General features: G+C 39.8%; 1 protein-coding gene across 2 annotated transcripts in view; it reads right to left on the bottom strand.

Moving 5' to 3' along the window:
* The window catches only part of NELL2 (neural EGFL like 2), a 244713-nt gene that overhangs the window by 134965 nt on the left and 88891 nt on the right, over positions 1 to 20857 (bottom strand). For both annotated transcript variants that reach the window (XM_048835991.2, XM_048835992.1), the window contains exons 10-12: positions 13638 to 13729; positions 10446 to 10548; positions 5210 to 5338 (exon numbers count right to left, since the gene is read on the bottom strand). In XM_048835991.2, the coding sequence (XP_048691948.1) occupies positions 5210 to 5338; positions 10446 to 10548; positions 13638 to 13729 (324 nt within the window). The remainder of the gene's footprint in view (positions 1 to 5209; positions 5339 to 10445; positions 10549 to 13637; positions 13730 to 20857) is intronic.

Here is a 20857-nt window from a genome sequence, read left to right as displayed (position 1 = left end):
GACATGAGGTGTTTTGAGGGACAGAAATAAAGCCCCTCCAACATCCCTCAATTCACATCTCTAAACCCCTCCTTTCCATCTCACTCTTCCCTGCACTGTTCCAACACCCTCCCACATTTCCAATCACTGTTCCAACCCCTTATATTTCCTCCAACTGCTCTGAAACCGTTCTAACTTCTCTGACATTCCACCTGTCTCACCTATTGCTCTGATTGCCCCCCACTGGTCTGAGGCCCCACACCAGCTCCACAGTCCTCCTTGCCATTCCACGCCCTTGGTAAGCCTGGAGGGGCCAGGAGGAGGTGGGCTCTGAGGAGAACATGTGCCGGCTAGAGGCAGGAAGGGACAGGAGAGTGGAGATGTAGAGTCCCTACTCCAAATCTAGGCCTCATATGTGAGGACAGGGCTTTATACATCCATCTGCAGCACAGGAGGCTCAGAGAGCTGTGAAATGGCCCATTCATCTCAATGAGATATTCACAGTTGAATGACAACACCCCTTGGAGATGAATGCAGCCTGAAACAACAGCTCTGAGAGGAGTGAACTGCTCCATTCAGCTCACTGTCTTGTTCTTATTCCCATTTAGTATCCCATCTCACACAAAGGGGGGCAGGGAGAGGGGATCAGACCACCCCAGAGAGACAGCCCCACCCCCAAAGGTCCCAGCTCACAACATTGAATGAATGTTGTCAAGGGAGGGGCTCAAATCCTCCATAGAGGGGCAAGGCCCCACAGACCCCAGCTCACACATTGTAAGTGTCCCTGCTTTCTCATTCTCTCCCTTCTCTCTTTGTGTGAGGCATATCCCCTTCCAGCCCACAAATGTTGCCCTGAGAAATGAGGCTATGAATGGGAGGCATCACTCCCTATCACATGGCCTGGCCATGACAAGGGGAGCGGGGGAAGGGGTGGTGGCCTCAAATGTGAGGGGAGAATGTGGGGCTGACAGACACCCCCATCCCTAATTTCCCTCACTGCTCCTGGAACATACACACGTCCTCCCACCTGACCTCCCAATCCTTCCCTCCCTCGCCCCTAATCCAGACCTCAGTATTATTTTCACAATACATTTTAATTAATAAAAGATGAAGTTCTATATTTTCTTTAACAAAACCAAATTCCTTATATTGTTTCTTAATAACAATAACAAAAAATTCTCTTTCTGAAAATTATGAACTAGATTCACATGCTGACATTCCTGATTTATCATTGCTTCCTGAATGTTAAAAATAATCTTATCTTGTTTTATATTGTTCTTAGACTATCATTCCTGGCTACATTTCTTTTTACCTCAAGAATTCTAAAATCTAAAAATGGACTTGTTCTTTTCTGACTTAAGAAGCTCAATTATGTTCCATTTTTGGGACACAACGTCTAGGAACCTACTTACAGACCAGAACCTGTAACTTGTATATGAAGTATTATTTGATTTTTACAACTACAATTATTGCTATATATTATTACAAAGGCACAATAAAAAATATTAAAAAATGGTATTCAAGAAAAGCAGTCATGATACTTGAAAAATACTGATGCATTTGCAAGAAATTGGTATGAGAAACAATGTTCATGATTTAAGTTGACTTTAAGAAACAGCTAATAACATACAATACAAAGAATTAGAGAGACAAGGTGGGTGAGGTAATATCTTTTATTTGTCTGTCTCTCCAACAGAAGTTGGTCCAATAAAAGATATTACTGCACCCACCTTTTCTCTCTAATATCCTGAGATGGACACAGACACAACTAAACTGCATATACAATTAATTTTTTTTTAAAATCACATATAGGTTATTAAGGTTGCGAAGTCAAGCACTCAAAAGCTAGGAAATACCAGACTTAAAGTTGCCTGTGGCCCTAGCTATGAAAACCTGCTGTTCCCTCATCCAAACCATTTCACTAAAGGGATCATGGATAAGGGTCTAATTTTTCACATATTGTGTGAGGAGCGACTGATAAATATAACAGGCTCTAACTGGACTGTGTGCTGGGGAGATCCACAGAGATCAGGATTCCTTCTCTCCCTTACAGGCTGTAGAGTAGAGCAAACCATTATTAAAGTCTCAGGCCAACAGTATTCCCCACAGCTTCTGCACTGTCCTTTCAACTGGGAAATAGCTGGTGGATCCATATACAGTAACTCCTCACTTAACATTGTAGTTATGTTTCTGAAAAATGCGACTTTAAGTGAAACCATGCTAAGCAAATCCAATTTCCTCATAAGAATTAATGTAAATGGGGGGGGGTTAAGTTCTATGGAAATTTTTTTTGCCAGACAAAAGGCATTATATACATTTTAAACAATGTTAAACAAGCAATTTAATACAGGTATATGTTTTAAACAGAGGAGGTGCCCCTGTCTTACCCCACACAGGCACAGCCCACTGGCACTAGAGATGAGGCAGGCAAAGAGGCTGAAGGTGCTGTAGGCTAGGAGAAGCATGTTGCGCAGCAGCGGCAGCTTCCCCTACTCTGCAAGCATCAGGGGTGTGGGGGGGCTCAACCCTCAGCCCGCCCACTCTCTCCAAGTCCCCATCCTTGACCCGCCTCTTCTCCCCCCACCTCCTCCCCCTTTACTTCGCATGCTGAGTCCTCGCTCCTCCCCCCTCCCTCCTGCCCGGGGCAATCAGCTGGCTTGCCGCTTTTGGGAGACAGGGGAGGGAGGGAGAGCCTGCGCACCAAGTCCTCACTCCTCCCTCCTGCCTCCAAAATGCCGCAAACCAGCTGATTGCTGCAGGCAGGAGGCAGGGCAGGGAGTGGGGAGGCATGCCAAGTTCTCGTTCCTCCCCGCTCCCTCCTGCCCGGGGCAATCAGCTGGCTTGTCACTTTTGGGAGATAGGGGAGGGAGGGGGAGCCTGTGCACCAAGTCCTCGCTCCTCCCTGCTCCCTCCTGCCTCCAAAATGCCGCAAGCCATCTGATTGCTGCGGGCAGGAGGCGGGGGGAGGAGAGGGAAGGTGCTGATCTGCAGGGTCTGCCAGTGGGCAGGAGGCGCTGTGGGGAGGAGGGGCGGGGCACAGGGAGGTTGTCAGCTGCGGAGAAAGCAGGCAACTAAACAACGTAAGAGTGGAGCATTGCACAACTTTAAACGAGCATGTTCCCTAATTGATCAGCAATGTAACAATGAAACAAAGTTAACCAGGACGACTTTAAGTGAGGGGTTACTGTAGTTGCAGATCCAGGACCCCAACTCCTACCTAACCTCCAAAGACTGTGTGTGTGCTATGTCCCAGCATTATTTCCTGCCTACATAAAAGGGCTATTTGGGTTATCCTGCAGCCAAATCTCTGCAAGGCCATGGAGAGAGGTGCAGGACTTGCTCCTGGACGACTTAAAGCTCTACTCAAGACATTAAGTCAAAAATGCTGTGCTAGTCTTAGAGTAAACATTAAACAGAGGTCTCTGTGAAATGGAATTGCAGTCTAGTCACGCAGATTCCTATGCACATTATTAATTTTACACGTGAATAGTCCCAATAAAGTCAATGGGACTATTTATTTCATTAAAATAAAATTATATGTATTATTGTTTGCAAAGTTAAGCCAAAGGAATCAACCTCCAAATCCTTACAACCTGAGGGCCCTAATCCTACAAGCACTTATGTCTTACTTATATGACTGGTCCCACTGAAAGTTATTTATGTTGTAAGTGTTCACAGAATCAAGGCCTTCATGAGAAAGGCACAGGTGGATGGCAGGAGAGAGGGAGGCAAGATAAAAGCAGAGTGATATTTGGCACATATCTTGCTACAGCTGTGATGTTTTTATTAGAATTTTATGAGCATGTTAAAATTTGAACTATAGAAACTGCCTCTATCTGGTAAATGGGACATTGGTTTTAAATCAGTGGGACTGTTAAAATAGTAAGTTTTTACACAATGTGAATAAAGGTATTAGAATCTGGTCCCTACTGTCTATTTACTATATTTTGGGGGAGGAGACTAGTGGCAAAATAAAGTCCTGATTAAAAGCTACATTAAAATGTGTACCAACTAAAAGCTATTCTAATGTGTGACTTTTAGATTATCTGATTAATGAAAAGAGAACAGATTTTGCAGTGGAAGTATTGCTTCAAATTCAAGAACTTAGCCATATTAACTTATAACTGACACAGATCAGGGATTTTTAAAAAATTCTTAATTTGAGAGATGTCATAAATATAAAGGGAAGGGTAAACCCCTTTGAAATCCCTCCTGGCCAGGGGAAAGCTCCTCTCACCTGTAAAGGGTTAAGAAGCTAAAGGTAACCTCGCTGGCACCTGACCAAAATGACCAATGAGGAGACAAGATATTTTCAAAAGCTGGGAGGAGGGAGAGAAACAAAGGGTCTGTGTCTGTCTGTATGCTGGGTCTTTGCCGGGGATAGACCAGGAATGGAATCTTAGAACTTTTAGTAAGTAATCTAGCTAGGTATGTGTTAGATTATGATTTCTTTAAATGGCTGAGAAAAGAATTGTGCTGAATAGAATAACTATTTCTGTCTGTGTATCTTTTTGTAACTTAAGGTTTTGCCTCGAGGGGTTCTCTATGTTTTTGAATCTAATTACCCTGTAAGATATCTACCATCCTGATTTTACAGGGGGGATTTCTTTATTTCTATTTACTTCTATTTTTTATTAAAAGTCTTCTTGTAAAAAACTGAATGCTTTTTCATTGTTCTCAGATCCAAGGGTTTGGGTCTGTGGTCACCTATGCAAATTGGTGAGGCTTTTTATCCAACATTTCCCAGGAAAGGGGGGGTGCAAGTGTTGGGAGGATTGTTCATTGTTCTTAAGATCCAAGGGGCTGGGTCTGTAGTCACCTAGGCAAATTGGTGAGGCTTTTTACCAAACCTTGTCCAGGAAGTGGGGTGCAAGGTTTTGGGAAGTATTTTGGGGGGAAGGACGCGTCCAAACAGCTCTTCCCCAGTAACCAGTATTAGTTTGGTGGTGGTAGCGGCCAGTCCAAGGACAACGGGTGGAATATTTTGTACCTTGGGGAAGTTTTGACCTAAGCTGGTGAAGATAAGCTTAGGAGGTTTTTCATGCAGGTCCCCACATCTGTACCCTAGAGTTCAGAGTGGGGGAGGAACCTTGACAAGAGATAATTATTTTAGCTGATTAAATTTGCTGCATTTAATGGTCCCATCACTTTGAAAACTTGTGAATTAATACATTCTTCATGCAGTAATCCACAGTACTTTATACAGCTGAGCATCTTCACAACGGGTTACCTTCACAGTAGGCATTGTCCTCTCGAAGGGCTCTGAAACCATCTCGGCAGCTACACACAGCCCTGTCCTCTAGGTTTCTGCAGACAGAATGCTCCATGCAGTTATGTCCTTCAGAACAAAAGTTATGGCCTGCATGAAAACAAAAGTGATAGTTAAAAATAGGCTTGAAAGGATTAGATTTTTACCACTGTCAGTAAACATCGATTTCACCATACACGCCCAAACAGATGAAAAAATATTTTCATCTATAATCATCAAAATTTACAGGCAGGCAAAGTAAGAAAAATGCAGCTTGATAACTTATTAGAGTCCTACCGTAATGTATATACAATGGGAGATAGTGTAGCTGGAGCAGAGCTCCCCTTAGGTAGCTTTAAGTTTTTAAATGTAGATGTCTGTCATTAAATATTTATTGTCTGACAAACACACACACACACCCCTATAATTTCACACAACTTAAAAATTTAAAACAAAGAACTCACAGAATGCTTAAAAATAAACATCTACATAATCCGTCAAAATTATAAAAAAAAAAGTCAAATTCTCAAGCCTAGTTAAAATGAATCCAAAGATAAAACATCTTCTCTGTTGAATGCATTCCAATCTTTTCTCAGTTAGGCTACAGAATCCTATTCAGGAAACTATTTTTCTTAGGAGACACACAGTTTACCTTGATATTAGGAGTGTAGCATCTCAGGGGGAGTAGGATAGGCTACAGAGCCTGTCTCTCTTGGTCTCAAGTTCAACTCCAGGTCAGTGATGAAAAGAAGCTATTATCATCTGATGTCTGTTAGGTGGCATATTTAAATCTCTTTACCTTCTTTTTGTCAATGGTTATTTTTACAGGATCTTCAACTTTTTTCACTTTTCTTATTAAAGTTGGAATTTATGGAGGTTGCTCAGTAACTCAGCAGCCCATTTATTAATGGGATTGCTTTCCTACAAGCACTTATTGTTCCCCAGGTATATTTGTAAAACCTTTCATATTCCCTGAAAGCTTCGGCTAACATTAACTTATTTTACTTTTTTGTTGCCCTTCTCTTTTCCCTTCAAGCGCTAACTGACTGAATATACTTGTATAAGTGCTACCTCTGATATTTCAGTGATGTTTTCTTTTTAATCTTATTGTTAGCAGCTCCTCTTGAAGCCACATTGGCTCTTTGTTTCTTGCATTCCTCTTTTTAAGAGAGATTTTTAATGTATTTTTAGCTTTCTCCCAAATAGCAGATTTTAAATGAGTCTTCCTATTCACTCAGTAGATTTCTTAATTTCCCAAATTTGCTTTTTTGAAATCCAGCACCACTGTATTGCTATACTTGGTGAGTCTGTTCTTTACTGTGATGAATTCAAACAGGTTATGGGTAATTTTAAGCTGCCATATAATTTTCACACACTACATCAATATTTTGTACAGTTGGGCTGCACCACTTTTTCCATCTTTTTATTAGGGTTGTCAAGAGATTAAAAAAATAAATCATGACTAATCACACTGTTAAAGAATAACAGAATACCATTTATTTAAATATTTTGGATGTTTTCTACATTTTCAAATATACTGATTTCAATTACCACACAGAATACAAAGTGGACAGTGCTCACTTCATATTATTTTTATTACAAATATTTGTGCTGTAAAAAACAAAACAAATAGTATTTTTCAATTCACCTAATACAAATAATGTAGTGTGATCTCTTTATCATGAAAGTTGAACTTATAAATGTAGAATTATATACAAAAAATAATTGCACCCAAAAATAAAACATAAAACTTTAGAGCCTACAAGTCCACTCAGCGCTACTTCTTATTTAGCCAATTGCTCAGACAAACAAGTTTGTTTACATTTGCAGGAGATAATGCTGCCCACTTCTTGTTTTCAATGTCACCTGAACGTGAGAACAGGCGTTAGCATGGCACTGTTGTAGCTGGCATCACAAAATATTTACATGCCAAATGCGCTAAAGATTCATATGTCCCTTCATGCTTCAACCACCATTCCAGAGGACATGCGTCCATGCTGATGATGGGTTCTGCTCAATAATGATCCAAAGCAGTGCAGACTGATGCATATTCATTTTCATCATCTGAGTCAGATGCCACCAGCAGAAGATTGATTTCTGTAGTTTCTGTAACAGAGTGTTGCTCTTTTAAGTCTTCTGAAAGCATGCTCCACACGTCATCCCTCTCAGATTTTGGAAGGTACTTCAGATTCTTAAACCTTGGGTCGAGTGCTGTAGCTTTCTTCAGAAATCTCACATTGGTACCCTCTTTGCATTTTGTCAAATCTGCAGTGAAAGTGTTCGTAAAACGAACATGTGCCGGGTCATCATCCAAGATTGCTATAACATGAAATATATGACAGAAGGCGGGTAAAACAGATCAGGAGACATACAATTCTCTCCCAAGGAGTTCAGTCACAAGTGTAATTAACACATTTTTTTAGAATGAGTGTCATCAGCATGGAAACACGTCCTCTGGAATGGTGGCCGAAGAGTGAAGGGGCATATGAATGTTTAGCATAGCTGGCATGTAAATACCTTGCAATGCCAGCTACAAAAGTCCCATGCAAACGCCTGTTCTCACTTTCAGGTGACATTGTAAATAAGAAGCAGGCAGCATTATGTAAACAAATGTAAATGTTAATGTAAATAAACTTGTTTGTCTTAGCGATTGACTGAATAAGAAAGTAGGACTGTGTGGAATTGTAGGCTCTAAAGTTTTACACTGTGTCATTTTTGAGTGCAGTTATGTAACCAAAAAACAAAAACAAAAAAAATCTATATTTGTAAGCTGCACTTTCACGATAAAGAGGTTGCACTTCGGTACTTGTATGAGGTGAATTGAAAAATACTATTTCTTTGTTTATCATTTTGACAGTGCAAATATTTGCAATAAAAAATATAATGCGAGCACTATACACTTTGTAGTCTGTATTGAAATCAATATATTTGAAAATGTACAAAAACATCCAAAATATTTAATACATTTCAATTGGTATTCTATTGTTTAACAGTGTGATTTATCGTGATTAACTTTTTAAATCGCAATTAATTTTTTTGAGTTAATCTCGTGAGTTAACGGAGATTAATCGACAGCTCTACTTTTTATTATTATTTTCAGTGATTTAATTGCTCTAGACTTGTTTAAAAAAATCAGTATTAGGATTAGCCAAACAGTAATCTTTCACAATTCCTTTTTCAGTTCCTGCTTCCTTGCACAAGGCTCCTATAGTACAATGAACAGAACTGATCAGGGTTCAGGAGGGACCTAGTTTGGTATGACAGGAGTGGCTGAGTAGTACAAGCTGGGGTGAGGCTGCCGCCAGGATAAACCCAAACCTGTCATTATGTAGCAAAGATCTATATGCATGCTCAATAAAGATCTCTTTCCCTACAACTCCACTTGCCTGCTTCATCATTTCTTGTTAATGAAATATCCCCCATCTTCTTCAACTTTTCAGTAATGTTTATGTTTGCATTTAAAATAGAGAAAAAATTAGAATCTGCTTTAAGGCATAGTCAGAGGTGTGGGGGTCATTGCTGTTTTGGCCTGGGGGGATGGGAGTGTCTCTGCATGCATGAGCCCAGTCTGAAGGTGTAAGAACCAGGCAGACCAGGATCAACAGTACAGGCAGAGAGAATTTTGAATTGCTGATATGATCATGACACTAACTTCATGTCCCTACCATGGTAACTCAGGCACACTTCTTTTAAAGTACTACAATAATACCCTCCTTGGCATGGTTTGTTGCAGTAGTGTACATGCATTTCTCAACTTCCCATTCATTTTTATTTTTTTAAAATACTACCACACTGCTATTATGTGAAACAGGAGATTCAGGAGCAAAAATCCCTATATTTTAAACAACATTAAGGGCCATTTGTTGCTCTCAGCACATTTCACAACTCCCACTGATGCTGATGGAGTGCTGTGCACATCAAGACCAGTATTTGGCCCTATAGCTGACAAATGGCAAAGGCCACCCTTTGTCCTATTTTTTTTCTTCCTCACAGAAGTCTGAAATAAGGACAAAGTGTCAGCCTTTAGTTTTTGATTTCCTGGCTTTTATCAGTTTGTATCAGAACCTTAGCATTACAGAATAGTAAGTGTACAATTTTCCACTAATCAATAGATCGCCATAAACTACAAAGCAATATAGGAGAACATGTGCTACAGATTAACACTGTATCAAAGTATGATTTTAAGAATAAGATCCATAGCTCATGAGAGATAAGGCTAGGATGATTCATTCAGGACTGAAAACGTTCAGAAACAAGCACTACAGCTGCCAACTATTAGATTTATTGAGCTCAGTGAGTGAAGTTTTTTTGTTTGTTTTTAAGATTTCACTGTAAGTTTTTACCAGGAAAAAAAAAATCCCTTTTGACTGTGATAGACTTCAAGACCTACACACACTTCTGTTAAGTTATTTTCTTCCATCTTAGTCTTATCTCTCTTCTGGATGTCATTAATCATATCATTTGTGTCTGTGTAGCGGACGACTTGCATGTCTCCAGTATTCCCCAAATCAATATATATCTAACCCAAGCCAAAGACTGTGATGGCTTGTTTCCTGCCAGAACTCAGTTTATCACAGTTTAACTATTGGAGAAATAGGAACAGACTTTCTGCTTTGAAGATGCAGCTGCTCACAGCTGGGAGGGTACCAATATTACCCAGTATTATAACAGTACGTCACAGAGCCCTTGGCAGTTCCTTACATCTCTAGCCTTGCACTGAAAGTCCAGGCACATTCCATCTGTTTGGCGTATGTGTAAAAATTTGAGAAGTACAGTACACTATAATTCCCAAAGCTTTTGATTCTATATTCAGAAGGCAATCTAAAAGTGCTAAGAGGGGGAAATGATACAAATTTACTCTAATTTTCTATAAATCTGCAAAGCACATGTCCACTGCAGAAGGGCCCTTAGGGATGTGTGTGTGTGCACGTGCATGCATAAATGAAGCACTTTAAAATGGTGACATCAATCATGTATAATCCCTTAGGATTTCTCTTTTGTATGTAATACATGAATGCTGCCGGCCCCATTCAGCAAAATTTACATTATTACACCTGATTCACACAGTTTTCAGACTCCTTGATGTGTACATTATCTATTCAGTTTTACAGTATCTCCAGTGACGAAAAAGATGTTTTACTCCAAAACTATAAAAAATTAATAAATGATAAATACTGCACATTACACTGAGCACAGGCAGATCCTGCTACTTTCTTACCTTTACAAACTTTGCAGCAACTGTGAGACAAGGAGATTTGTTGAGAATCTGGGCAGTTCAAGGTTGGGCAGTCTGATTTTGTAGTGCGCTGCATTTTGTGGTCCTATTAAATTAAGGTAATTATTCAATACTGGAGATAACAAATGCAGATGAATAATGCCTTTATTTTATTTATGCATTTAGATTTATAACAGACAGACAGCAAAGGGTGCCTATCTCAAACTCCAGGTACCTTTGACAATTTGAAATCACAACTAAACAAAACCAGCAGACACCTCCACTATATAGCAGAAACCACACCTGTTTAGTAAATGAAAAATAAGGAAACATTCCTCATCCTTCCCCAAAATTATCCACACGCAGCTTCCCTGTCCTCAAAAGCGTCTCCAGAAATCATGCCTAGAAGGTCAACAAATTAGTTCTCTTACGGACTGCAGGGGATCAAAGCTAGGGGGACTGCACAAATAATGCCATGCTAGCAGCTTCCTTTCTTTTACCTTAAGGGATCTCTAGTCTGAGTAACCTGTCTGATCTCAACTGTGGCTGTATGGCCCAAGGGAGAGGCAGTGGTATCTCATGAGGAGAGAGGTTTCTCAAATAGATTGGTGCCAGGCCATTTAGCACTTCAGAGGTCAAAACCAGTATGTTAAACCCCACCTGTATATCCACTAGCAGCCAGTGGAGATCAGAGAGAATAAATGTAATATGCTCATAGTAAGATACCCAGTTTAACGAGCAGGCTGCTACGTTGTACTCCAGCTTTAGTTTCCAAATGGCCCCAAGTAGAGTGCATTGCAATGATGTAGTCTTGGAGACACAAAGGTACAAATCACAGCAGCACAACACCTTCCTGAAAAGCCCCAGTCTTCTGAAATTCAGAATTTTTCTTAGCTATAAAGCTCTGTGTGTGGAAAGTGCCTAACACTTTGCATATATCATTATTATATAGTTGGTGTTTCATTTAAAATTATTATCCCAGGAAAAAGATGAGGATGAGACCAAAAAAAAAAAAAAAAGAAGAACAGTCTTCTGATCTTCCCAGACTCCATGGCACACAACCAGAATGAAACCTGAACCTGTAACAAACTAAACTAGAGCGTGAACTATACTGTATGTCACACAAAACACTCAAAAACCACCTAAAAGTGAACACATTTATGTAAGTGTGCGTGCTGAAGATTGGCCATTATAACAATGTGGTCTATTGCTAAACATGACTGAAATGTTGCAGAGTTTCTTTGTTTTTTTCAGATTTGAATGGGACAATGTGCTTAACTGCAGCAACCAAGAAAAAAAAGAAAAGTGATTTTCCATGTTTATGCACAACAAAATCCAGAAGGAGAAATTCCCTAAACTGCCCTGATAACATCAACACTGGCCTACAAGCAAGAAATCATGACCTATGCCATAACTCTCAAGTCTCTCTTGAGCAGAGGTCTTTAACTAGATTCTATTATATGTAGAAATATGTAGGTAATAAAATAGCATCTGCCTATGGGTACTCATTTTATCTACACATCTGACAGTATGTAGATTTGTTGCTCTGAAATGTCATTTCTTGTGTTGCTTTCTTGGCAGCAATAAGTAGTTCAGTGCTTGAGATTCTGAATTTTTATCACCAAAGTTCCCATAAAACATTTCTAAAAGCACAGTGAGAGACAAGTAAGGTGGCCAAATACGTACCCATTACCAATAGGCAGGTAGAGTCAAGCCGGGTGTTCTGGCTCACTATGTTCACTAATGTGCCCTCATAATTTCTAACTGCAATAAATATAAGGCAGCACCGTGCAGACTTTGATGACTATTATTCATATACAGATTGATCACCAATAGGAATTGTGTTGAAAATAGCAATTCACAGCCCTTAAAAGAGTAGGGCAGATTAAGCTGCATTTCCAGAATTACTTCAGACCTTATTTCTCAAGCAGCTGATTTTGCACCCTCCCTCAGCCCCTTGATTTCAATGTAACTAGTAGGGAGATAAGGTACTACTCACAAATGACTAAGGCCATCAGCACATATCTCTTGATCTATAGACCTAATTTCTGAAATAGATTTATTGACAAATTATAATCACCAGTTCATAAAGCTACAGTAAAGTGGCTCAGAAAGCAGCTCTGGCACAATATCCTACTGGACGAGGTGACAGCGAGGTCCAAGGACAGATGCACTCTTTCCAATAGAGGGGAAAAGGATCTGCTAGATTCAGGGGAAGCATCAGCCCTGGCACTGAGGCTGGAGTATTATCTGCCACATTTGCCTGACATCCACAGCTTTAAGGGGCTGGAGTTGGGAGAGCCTTTGCTCCCATTCTGTTTGACAGCACAGTTTCTTCCAACTCAGACCTTGTGGAATGTATATTCTTTTGCATACGGCAGTTGCACTCTGAGACAACATTACAATAAGCAGACAGGTCTTGCCTCTCTTTCCCCCACTAGAAATGCACACCCAATTCTTCAGCTCCACATTGAAGCATGCATTTCTCTACCTGATAGCAAGCTCCACACCTAGGGAAGCAGAGTAGCATTCCACCTCGGTATCTCTCTGTGCACTTTCCACATGTAGAAGCACACTGAAGCATTTTGCCCTTAAATTGCATTTCTGCTCTGAAAAGTGACTGGGTTAAAATAATATTGTAAGGCTCAATGTTTAGTGTGTCTCACTCAATATTCAGTATGCTCCATTTACAAGTAGAATGATAGATTACCAAACTGCCAACCCTCCAAACACAACCTGAGATTTGACAGTCAAGTAGCATTCTTTCCTTCTCATACACCATTGACAGCAAGAAATATCCTGTGGGCCAAATTCTGGTCTCATTTACATTTGTGTAACCCCCTTGTAGCTGAGCACATAAGCTGGAGAAAATAGGGCTGCACAGATATAAAAGAGAGCATAATGTGGCCTGCAGGATATTTATTATTGATGATAATGTATAAGAAATAAAAAAAGAACCCAGCTCAACTGAGAGATCCCAGATTGAATTTTCAGGGCTGGCAATTAGAAAAAATATTTGATTTGTAAAATTTGACGTGGAAATCAGCTGGACACAGTAAGCATGGAAACCCCTTGATGCCCTTTTAAAAGTCACTTGTCACAGAAGATACGTACACATTTTTATTCATCAGGACCTCATATGACATTTTAAACAGATTTATTGAAAGAAAAGTGTCCCATCAATGGTGTTCTTACCTTGCACTCAAAAAGAACACAGTCCCCTGAATTTGAATACACAGTTTCTCTCTGTCCTTCGAAGTAGGTTCTGCCTTCAAATACGCACACCACTTTAGGATAAAACAAAACAACAATTTGGGTAAGAAAGTTTTCAGTACTCTGGCTATAAAATTGGCTTATTTTCTTAAAGCTAAGCATATTTCAAAATTAAGTGATCAATTCAACAACAAGTATATTCCATTCCAGGACACAGGAGTTTGGACAAGAGCAAAAAAGAACTGAAGAGGAGAGCCAAGAGAGGAGAAGGCCTCAAAAGCTAAGGGAGGAGAAGGTGTCAAGGAAAAACAGAGCATGGGAAGCTTGCGAGAGAACACAGGACAAAATAGAGCCTGCAAGTCTTGACTAGGAACAAATCACTGATGACCATAGTAGGAGCAGTTTCAGCCAAGTGCAGAAGGTGGAAACCAGGCCAGAGGAGATTTAGTGGAAGGCAAATCAAGATAGGCAGTCTAAAGTGCCCATCTGAAGGATGACATGATAGTAGTGGAACAGGTGGATGGAAAGCCAGTTTCCTGAGGATGGGGATGCTACTGCATGATGGGTAATCCCTGAAGTTGAATATGTTATATGTTATCATAGTGCTCTGATGTTTAACTACTCCAGGTAGGTATTTAAAAGTTCAGTTCTAGTACCTCAATTATTACCATTATTAAGTTTTATCTTTAAATTATATTTTATAATTTAAGAGCATATCTTCATTGCACGAGTTACTTGCACTGCAAGCAGGATCCGGCCTACAATTCTCAAATAGTATGGCTATATGCCAGCCATATATTGTGAGGTTTACTGTATCACACTGAAACATGTTTATACCAGTTTGCTCACTGACTATATTTTTAGCATTTAAAATTTTAGGTAAAATATTTTCACATAATTTTTTTCCTTTTAAAAGGAGATAGCTATTGCAATTATTATGTGGAAAATATAAAGATTGAATAGTGCAAATGCCAGAAGCAGAAAATCTGATATATCTGTGTTGCTTAGGACACTGTCAGAACTTAAACAACAATAGTCAGACAGGAATAGATAAAGGCTTTAAAATTCTAGATTAAATGAGAAAGGTCTAATTTACTAATCATTGATGCAAAAACAACAATTCTAGATATCACTGAGATTATTTAAATCAGTTGCCCTAGAATTCATTTACAGATGGAATTATCTATCCCATTTAAATTGAGTTTACAATTTATGGGCAAATCTAAAAATAGATTATTTTCCATTTCACTACCATTATCATTACTGGTTTCAGAGTGGTAGCCTTTAGCCCACAAAAACTTATTCCCCAACAAATTTTTTAGTCTCTAAGGTGCCACAAGTACTCCTTGTTGTTTTTATTATTAATTATTATTATTATCATTATCATCATTATAGTGTTTAGTTTTTCCTTTACTCTTTTCACTATCAGACTATAAACATTTTTGCAAAATTTGTATTTATATTTTTGGAAAATTACCAACCAACTTTATATGTGTATGTTGGTGGGGGGAAGGAACATGGGAAAGCAGACTAAAACAACTTTTATTTTAATTTAATTTCTAAAATTTTACCTTCACTTTTTAAAATACGGGCTGCATTTATCCAAGTGAAACTTGCCTACAGATACCAAATGCAGTCCTTTAGAATCATAGAATCATAGAATATCAGGGTTGGAAGGGACCTCAGAAGGTCATCTAGTCCAACCCCCTGCTCAAAAGCAGGACCCATCCCCAATTAAATCATCCCAGCCAGGGCTTTGTCAAGCCTGATCTTAAAAACTTCTAAGGAAGGAGATTCCACCACCTCCCTAGGCAACGCATTCCAGTGTTTCACCACCCTCCTAGTGAAAAAGTTTTTCCTAATATCCAACCTAAACCTCCCCCACTGCAACTTGAGACCATTACTCCTTGTCCTGTCCTCTTCCACCACTGAGAATAGTCTAGAACCATCCTCTCTGGAACCACCTTTCAGGTAGTTGAAAGCAGCTATCAAATCCCCCCTCATTCTTCTCTTCCACAGACTAAACAATCCCAGTTCCCTCAGCCTCTCCTCATAAGTCATGTGTTCCAGACCCCTAATCATTTTTGTTGCCCTTCGCTGGACTCTTTCCAATTTATCCACATCCTTCTTGTAGTGTGGGGCCCAAAACTGGACACAGTACTCCAGATGAGGCCTCACCAATGTCGAATAGAGGGGGTATTAAGGGCTCCTTTGTAAACTGGGTACCTTAACTAGTAAGACTCTGCAAGGCATGCCAGTCAGTATGCAATCAAAATGAACCCAAGTCTTACTTGGCTTTGTAAGTAGGGAAAGGCAAAAGATTGATGAAAATAAAAACCAGTCCTAACATTCAGGAAAAACTTGACCCAAACCAACTGGTTAAATCTCACAACTCACCTCCTACTAGTGGCATGATCTAAATCTGCTGCTGCTGAGTGGAACTTCCAAGAAGTTCCCCCAAATCTTGGGAGTGATGCAAATTTGGGGGAGGGGGTGTATCTTTAACAAGGAAGTTGGGAAATTCAAAAGGAATAGCAAAGAGCCCTGTACTGCTGCCTGTTGCTCGTACAAGAAGGAAGGCAGTAGAGCATCAACTGCAATCTGAGTGAAGGTACAAAACCTCCCCCACAAACAGTGCAAAGGATAGATGCAGAGCCTCATGGAGATGGGGGCTGCCCTGTAGTGACTCCTGACCGTGGGAGGAAGGCTGTGGATCCCCAGTGAAGACACCTATAGATGGGTGGAGGGCAAAGTGCATTTCCAGAGAGAATGCTGTTGCTTCTGCTATAGTGAAATAAGAAGGCAGGAATGGATCAAGGGTGTCAGGTTGAGGGGTCCCTTCAGAAGATATATTTATCTCAGTTAACTTTGTATATGTTGCAAACACACAGATGCTTTTCCAAAGTGAATCAAGCCTTTTTACATTCACCGAGGACTAAGTTTAAGGTGGGTAATGGTGCACAATACATATTTATGGGACTGTTCTAAACTTACAGATTTGTGGAACACCATAACTAGATGGCAAAAATAATAGTTAATAGTATTGTTGGATGAAATCCATTTTTTTTGTTGCTTATTTACTCATAGGTTAATTGATGATTAGTTGAGAGAAACGGAGAGGGATACTGAGAGCTTTCCTAATGGCTAAGAGATTAATTCTAATTAAATACAAGTCTACCCATCTTACATATTTATGTACGAAGGAAGCAAGATCAGCATCATGAATGCCTTATTAAGTGCTAGTATCACAGGACACAGGATGTGAATGAACCGAGGGCTTCTTGTGATCCCAGTGACTGTGCTAGTATCCCAGTGGTGTTCCATATATTTACGTGGTATGTCTGCTAGAATCCTGCAATTAGCCTGATTCAAATCCTTCTAATTATTGATTTATTTTTTAAAAATAACCAGGGCATATTAGAACAAGATGTAAGAGAGCCATTTAGGGGCCTGATCCAAAGCCCACTGAAATCGATAGGAAGTTTCCCATTAGCTTCAGTGGGTTCTGAATTAGGCCTTAAATCATCTAATCCATCTCTTTGACAGTGCAGAATTGTTACATACAGAATATTTTACAATGCTTTGTCCAGTCCTCTTTAAATGACTTACTTGAGGGTGCTTCCAGCATTTGTTAGTGGAATAATTTCCCCTAATAGATTTTACTGTGAGGTAGTTTCCTTGCTATCCATCTTAAATGTTCCTTTTCTTAATGCCGTTCCATCCCACAGATATTTAGATTCCTTAGAACCCCAAATAATTTCTCTCCATCTGTGGTGTGTGTTCCATGCAAATACTTAAACAGTTTAAAAGCAAAACAGAACACCATTTCGCCCACTTCTACACATAGGTGTTGTCTAAGAACAATCCCTCAAAGGCAACTCAGAAATAAGCACACACAATTGTAGCAGTCCCTTAAACAGGTCTAGAGTGTGTAAATCATAAGCACTATATCGCATTTTGGGTGCTATATAATCTAAATTATAATTATTTTAATTTTACATATTATATACTTATCATATTATAGGGCCTGCTCTAGGCCTTCCAAAGTCAGAGGGTGAAATTCGGCCCCACTGAAGTCAATAGCAAAACTCCCATTGGCTTCAGTAGGTCCAGGATTTCATCCCACAGGATTTTGACTATTCCAACAAAAACAGGATTGAGCTCACAACATCCTCAGATGACCAGATATCCCGATAAAATCGGGACTGTCCCGATATTTAGTTGTTTGTTCCGCGTACTGTCCCAATGTACGGTCGGGACGCCATTTGTCCCAATATTTTGCTTTGGCAGCACTCCGGCTTTTTTTTATTTTTTTTTTTTTTGCACTTGGGGCGGCAAAAACCTAGAGCTGGCTCTGGTTGGGGGGAGAGCCTGTGGCTGCCCCCGCACGTGTCCCGGTATTTTGTTCTTGTCATCTGGTCACCCTACAACATCCACATGTAAGTCTACTCACTTTTGTGCTATAAAATCTCAAGCTTGATGTTGGATTAGCATACATTTATAAGAAATTTCATAGTTGTGTTACTGATCCATCTAACACAAGGATATGTGAAATATACTAAAGAAAAGGTGATTGCCCTTTGTATGTATAAGTGCATTAATGTAAATTAGAAAATTATTAAAATAATGTTGTTGTAAAGTCTTTCTAAATGTTTATTTGAAGATGAATGCACTTCATTACGGAAGACAGAAAATTGAAATCTCATCATTTAAACTTCTTTTGTTGGATAACCAACTTAAAATAACTGATTTTATGTACTTTCTTTTCTGTTGAAATACAGCAGTTAGAAATGTCAAAGAACTAATTAGAAATACATAAGAAGTTTCAAAGAAATGTCAGGATTAATTTTAAAAAATATGTAATATCTGTTAAAATCTGCTGAAGGCTGTTTAATGTATGTGTCCATTTGTATTGATTATACATTTTTAATTTAACTTTCACACTAAGAAATATGATCTTCAGTGTTAAAGATAATATGGAATTGAAAATTAATCACATCAATGTCTAACATTTTCTTTTGTGTTAATAATAGCCCAGGGAATATTTATTTTAGGATAATAATTTGATATAACATAGAATTGCAAAAAATTGCACGCTTACTGAGCCATCACATGTCTGAATGACAATCACTGTCAAAGAAACATACCCAAGACATATGCTCAAAGCCTAATGTTCACATTCAGAGTATGTAGGAGGTTCATTTTCAGCACCGTACCCAAGGAGTTAACTGCAAAAAATTTCTCCCATTGAAGTCCGTGGGGGCTGCATATCTAATGTCTCACTCACTACATTCAAAATGAACATATATTGTAGATTTCCTCTGAAACCTGCTGAATACTAAAAAATTTGGTTGTAGAATTTGTTTCCTCCATTTCCCATACTGGGTAAAACACAAAAGGTAAGAGGATATTTCATGGACTCATGCAAACCTCTGACTGCTAGAAGCTGGGGCTGCATGACGCAGGATGGATCACTCGATAAATTGCCTGTTCTGTTCACTCCCTCTGAAGCATCTGATACTGGCATCAGATACTGGGTTAGATAGACCATTGGTCTGATCCACTATGGTCGTTCTTATGTCTAGAGTTGAAAGAAAGCCTGTAGAGCTTGTTATATTCCCTTTCCTCCCCCTTAATGGCCCACAAGAGAGAAAAGAGGGGATTTGGGGAATAAGGGGAAGATTAAGAAAAAGGGGACATTGTGGTTAACATTCTCCTTCCCCCTGCTAGTTAAACAGCATCTGAGGGATTCTGTGCAGAGAGATGGGGTTCGTTGGATGAAATGTTGGGCCTTCAAGGTTCTTTGGTAATTGGGGGTGCCTTGTGAGTTGTCACATGAAATGTTGAGGCACAAAAAGGTTCCACAATATTTGGACAGTTCCCTTCAATGAGAACATACACCTGAGGAGGAAGAAGGTGAGGAAGTTCTTGTGCAGAGCACCAGCACCTAGATTCCTGTTTCTCTCATCCAAGATAATTCAGCCAACAGGGCTTCCACAGCAACAACTTACATGCACTTCAGAGGTACCAGTTCCACTGTCTCAGTGCTACTTTGTCAAGGCTGATATCAGAGACATTGGCTACTATGCCAATTTGCCAGTGAACAGTCTTCTCACCCACTCCCTCCACAAAAGCTTCCATCTTCTTCCCTTTCTTCCTCCTATCAGTCCTCTTTCTCTATCCTTTGGCTGGCCACCCAGGAGCCCAAAAGAAGCAGCATTCTGGGTGTGTCAGGAGCGACCCAGAATTCTTGCCAGTTTGTCATCATACTTCATGAAACCCCAAAGGCTTGTCCCCTTAGGTGAGCACTGTCCACACTCAGAAAAATGTGATGGTGCCAGACTTCCCACTTCCCACTTTCCTCAGAAGGCACTTGGACCCTACTTCCTTGTCACTCACAGCTTGTTTTTTCTTCCTCCTGCCAGCAGATGTCACAAGCTTGTAGGTGTCCCATGATGATGGGGACTTTGTATTTCTATTTAGCTTAAGAAGTCCAAGAACATGAACATCTGGACCATAATTCTGTAACTGCAAAGTCCAGTGAAGATTTAACTTCTACCTGGCTAAACACCTCCCAGAAGGGGATGAATGATTAGTTTGTCATTCGTAACTCTTTGGACCATATCATAGTTCATCTTCTTAACTCCTCCTATTCCAAAGGACTATTGTATCACAGTCAGTAAATTACCTGATGGCTGATTGTTCTGAGACTTGATAGCTATTGTCTGTGTGAGATTCCATCTGTCATTGTGTGGGATTCTATCACAGATGGAATCCCACACATACAATAGCTATCCAGTCCCAGAACAATTATACCACAGATTAATTTGTCCCATTATTTCACAGCATTAACCACATCCTCTCCCCACCAACCTCCCCAAGCCCCTACCTAAAACAAAACTACTTCAAGCACAGCTTTCTAGAAAGGCAGAAGAGCAGGGATTCTATGAAGTCTATTAGGGATTCCTTCATTTCTGTTTGTACCTCATACCAGGTTATATTCAGTATGTTATTGACAGCTCATTGTCAAGCCATCATCTGTCCTCCATAATACCTTTTCCATCCTACTGGCCTCAAGATGATGCTATCCCTTCATGTGCTTTTTAGCACGCTGTTCTTTGGTGACAGAACAAGCAATCCAACTAACTCTTGCTATCTTTGCTATTCCGGTCACTTACTTATTGCTGTGAGGTACATGTGTA

This window comes from Caretta caretta, chromosome 1, assembly GCF_965140235.1.
Source record: "Caretta caretta isolate rCarCar2 chromosome 1, rCarCar1.hap1, whole genome shotgun sequence".
In the NCBI taxonomy this organism is placed as follows: Eukaryota; Metazoa; Chordata; order Testudines; family Cheloniidae; genus Caretta; species Caretta caretta.
Note: the sequence above shows the minus strand (reverse complement) of the source record. Positions and strands in the feature narration are given on the sequence as shown.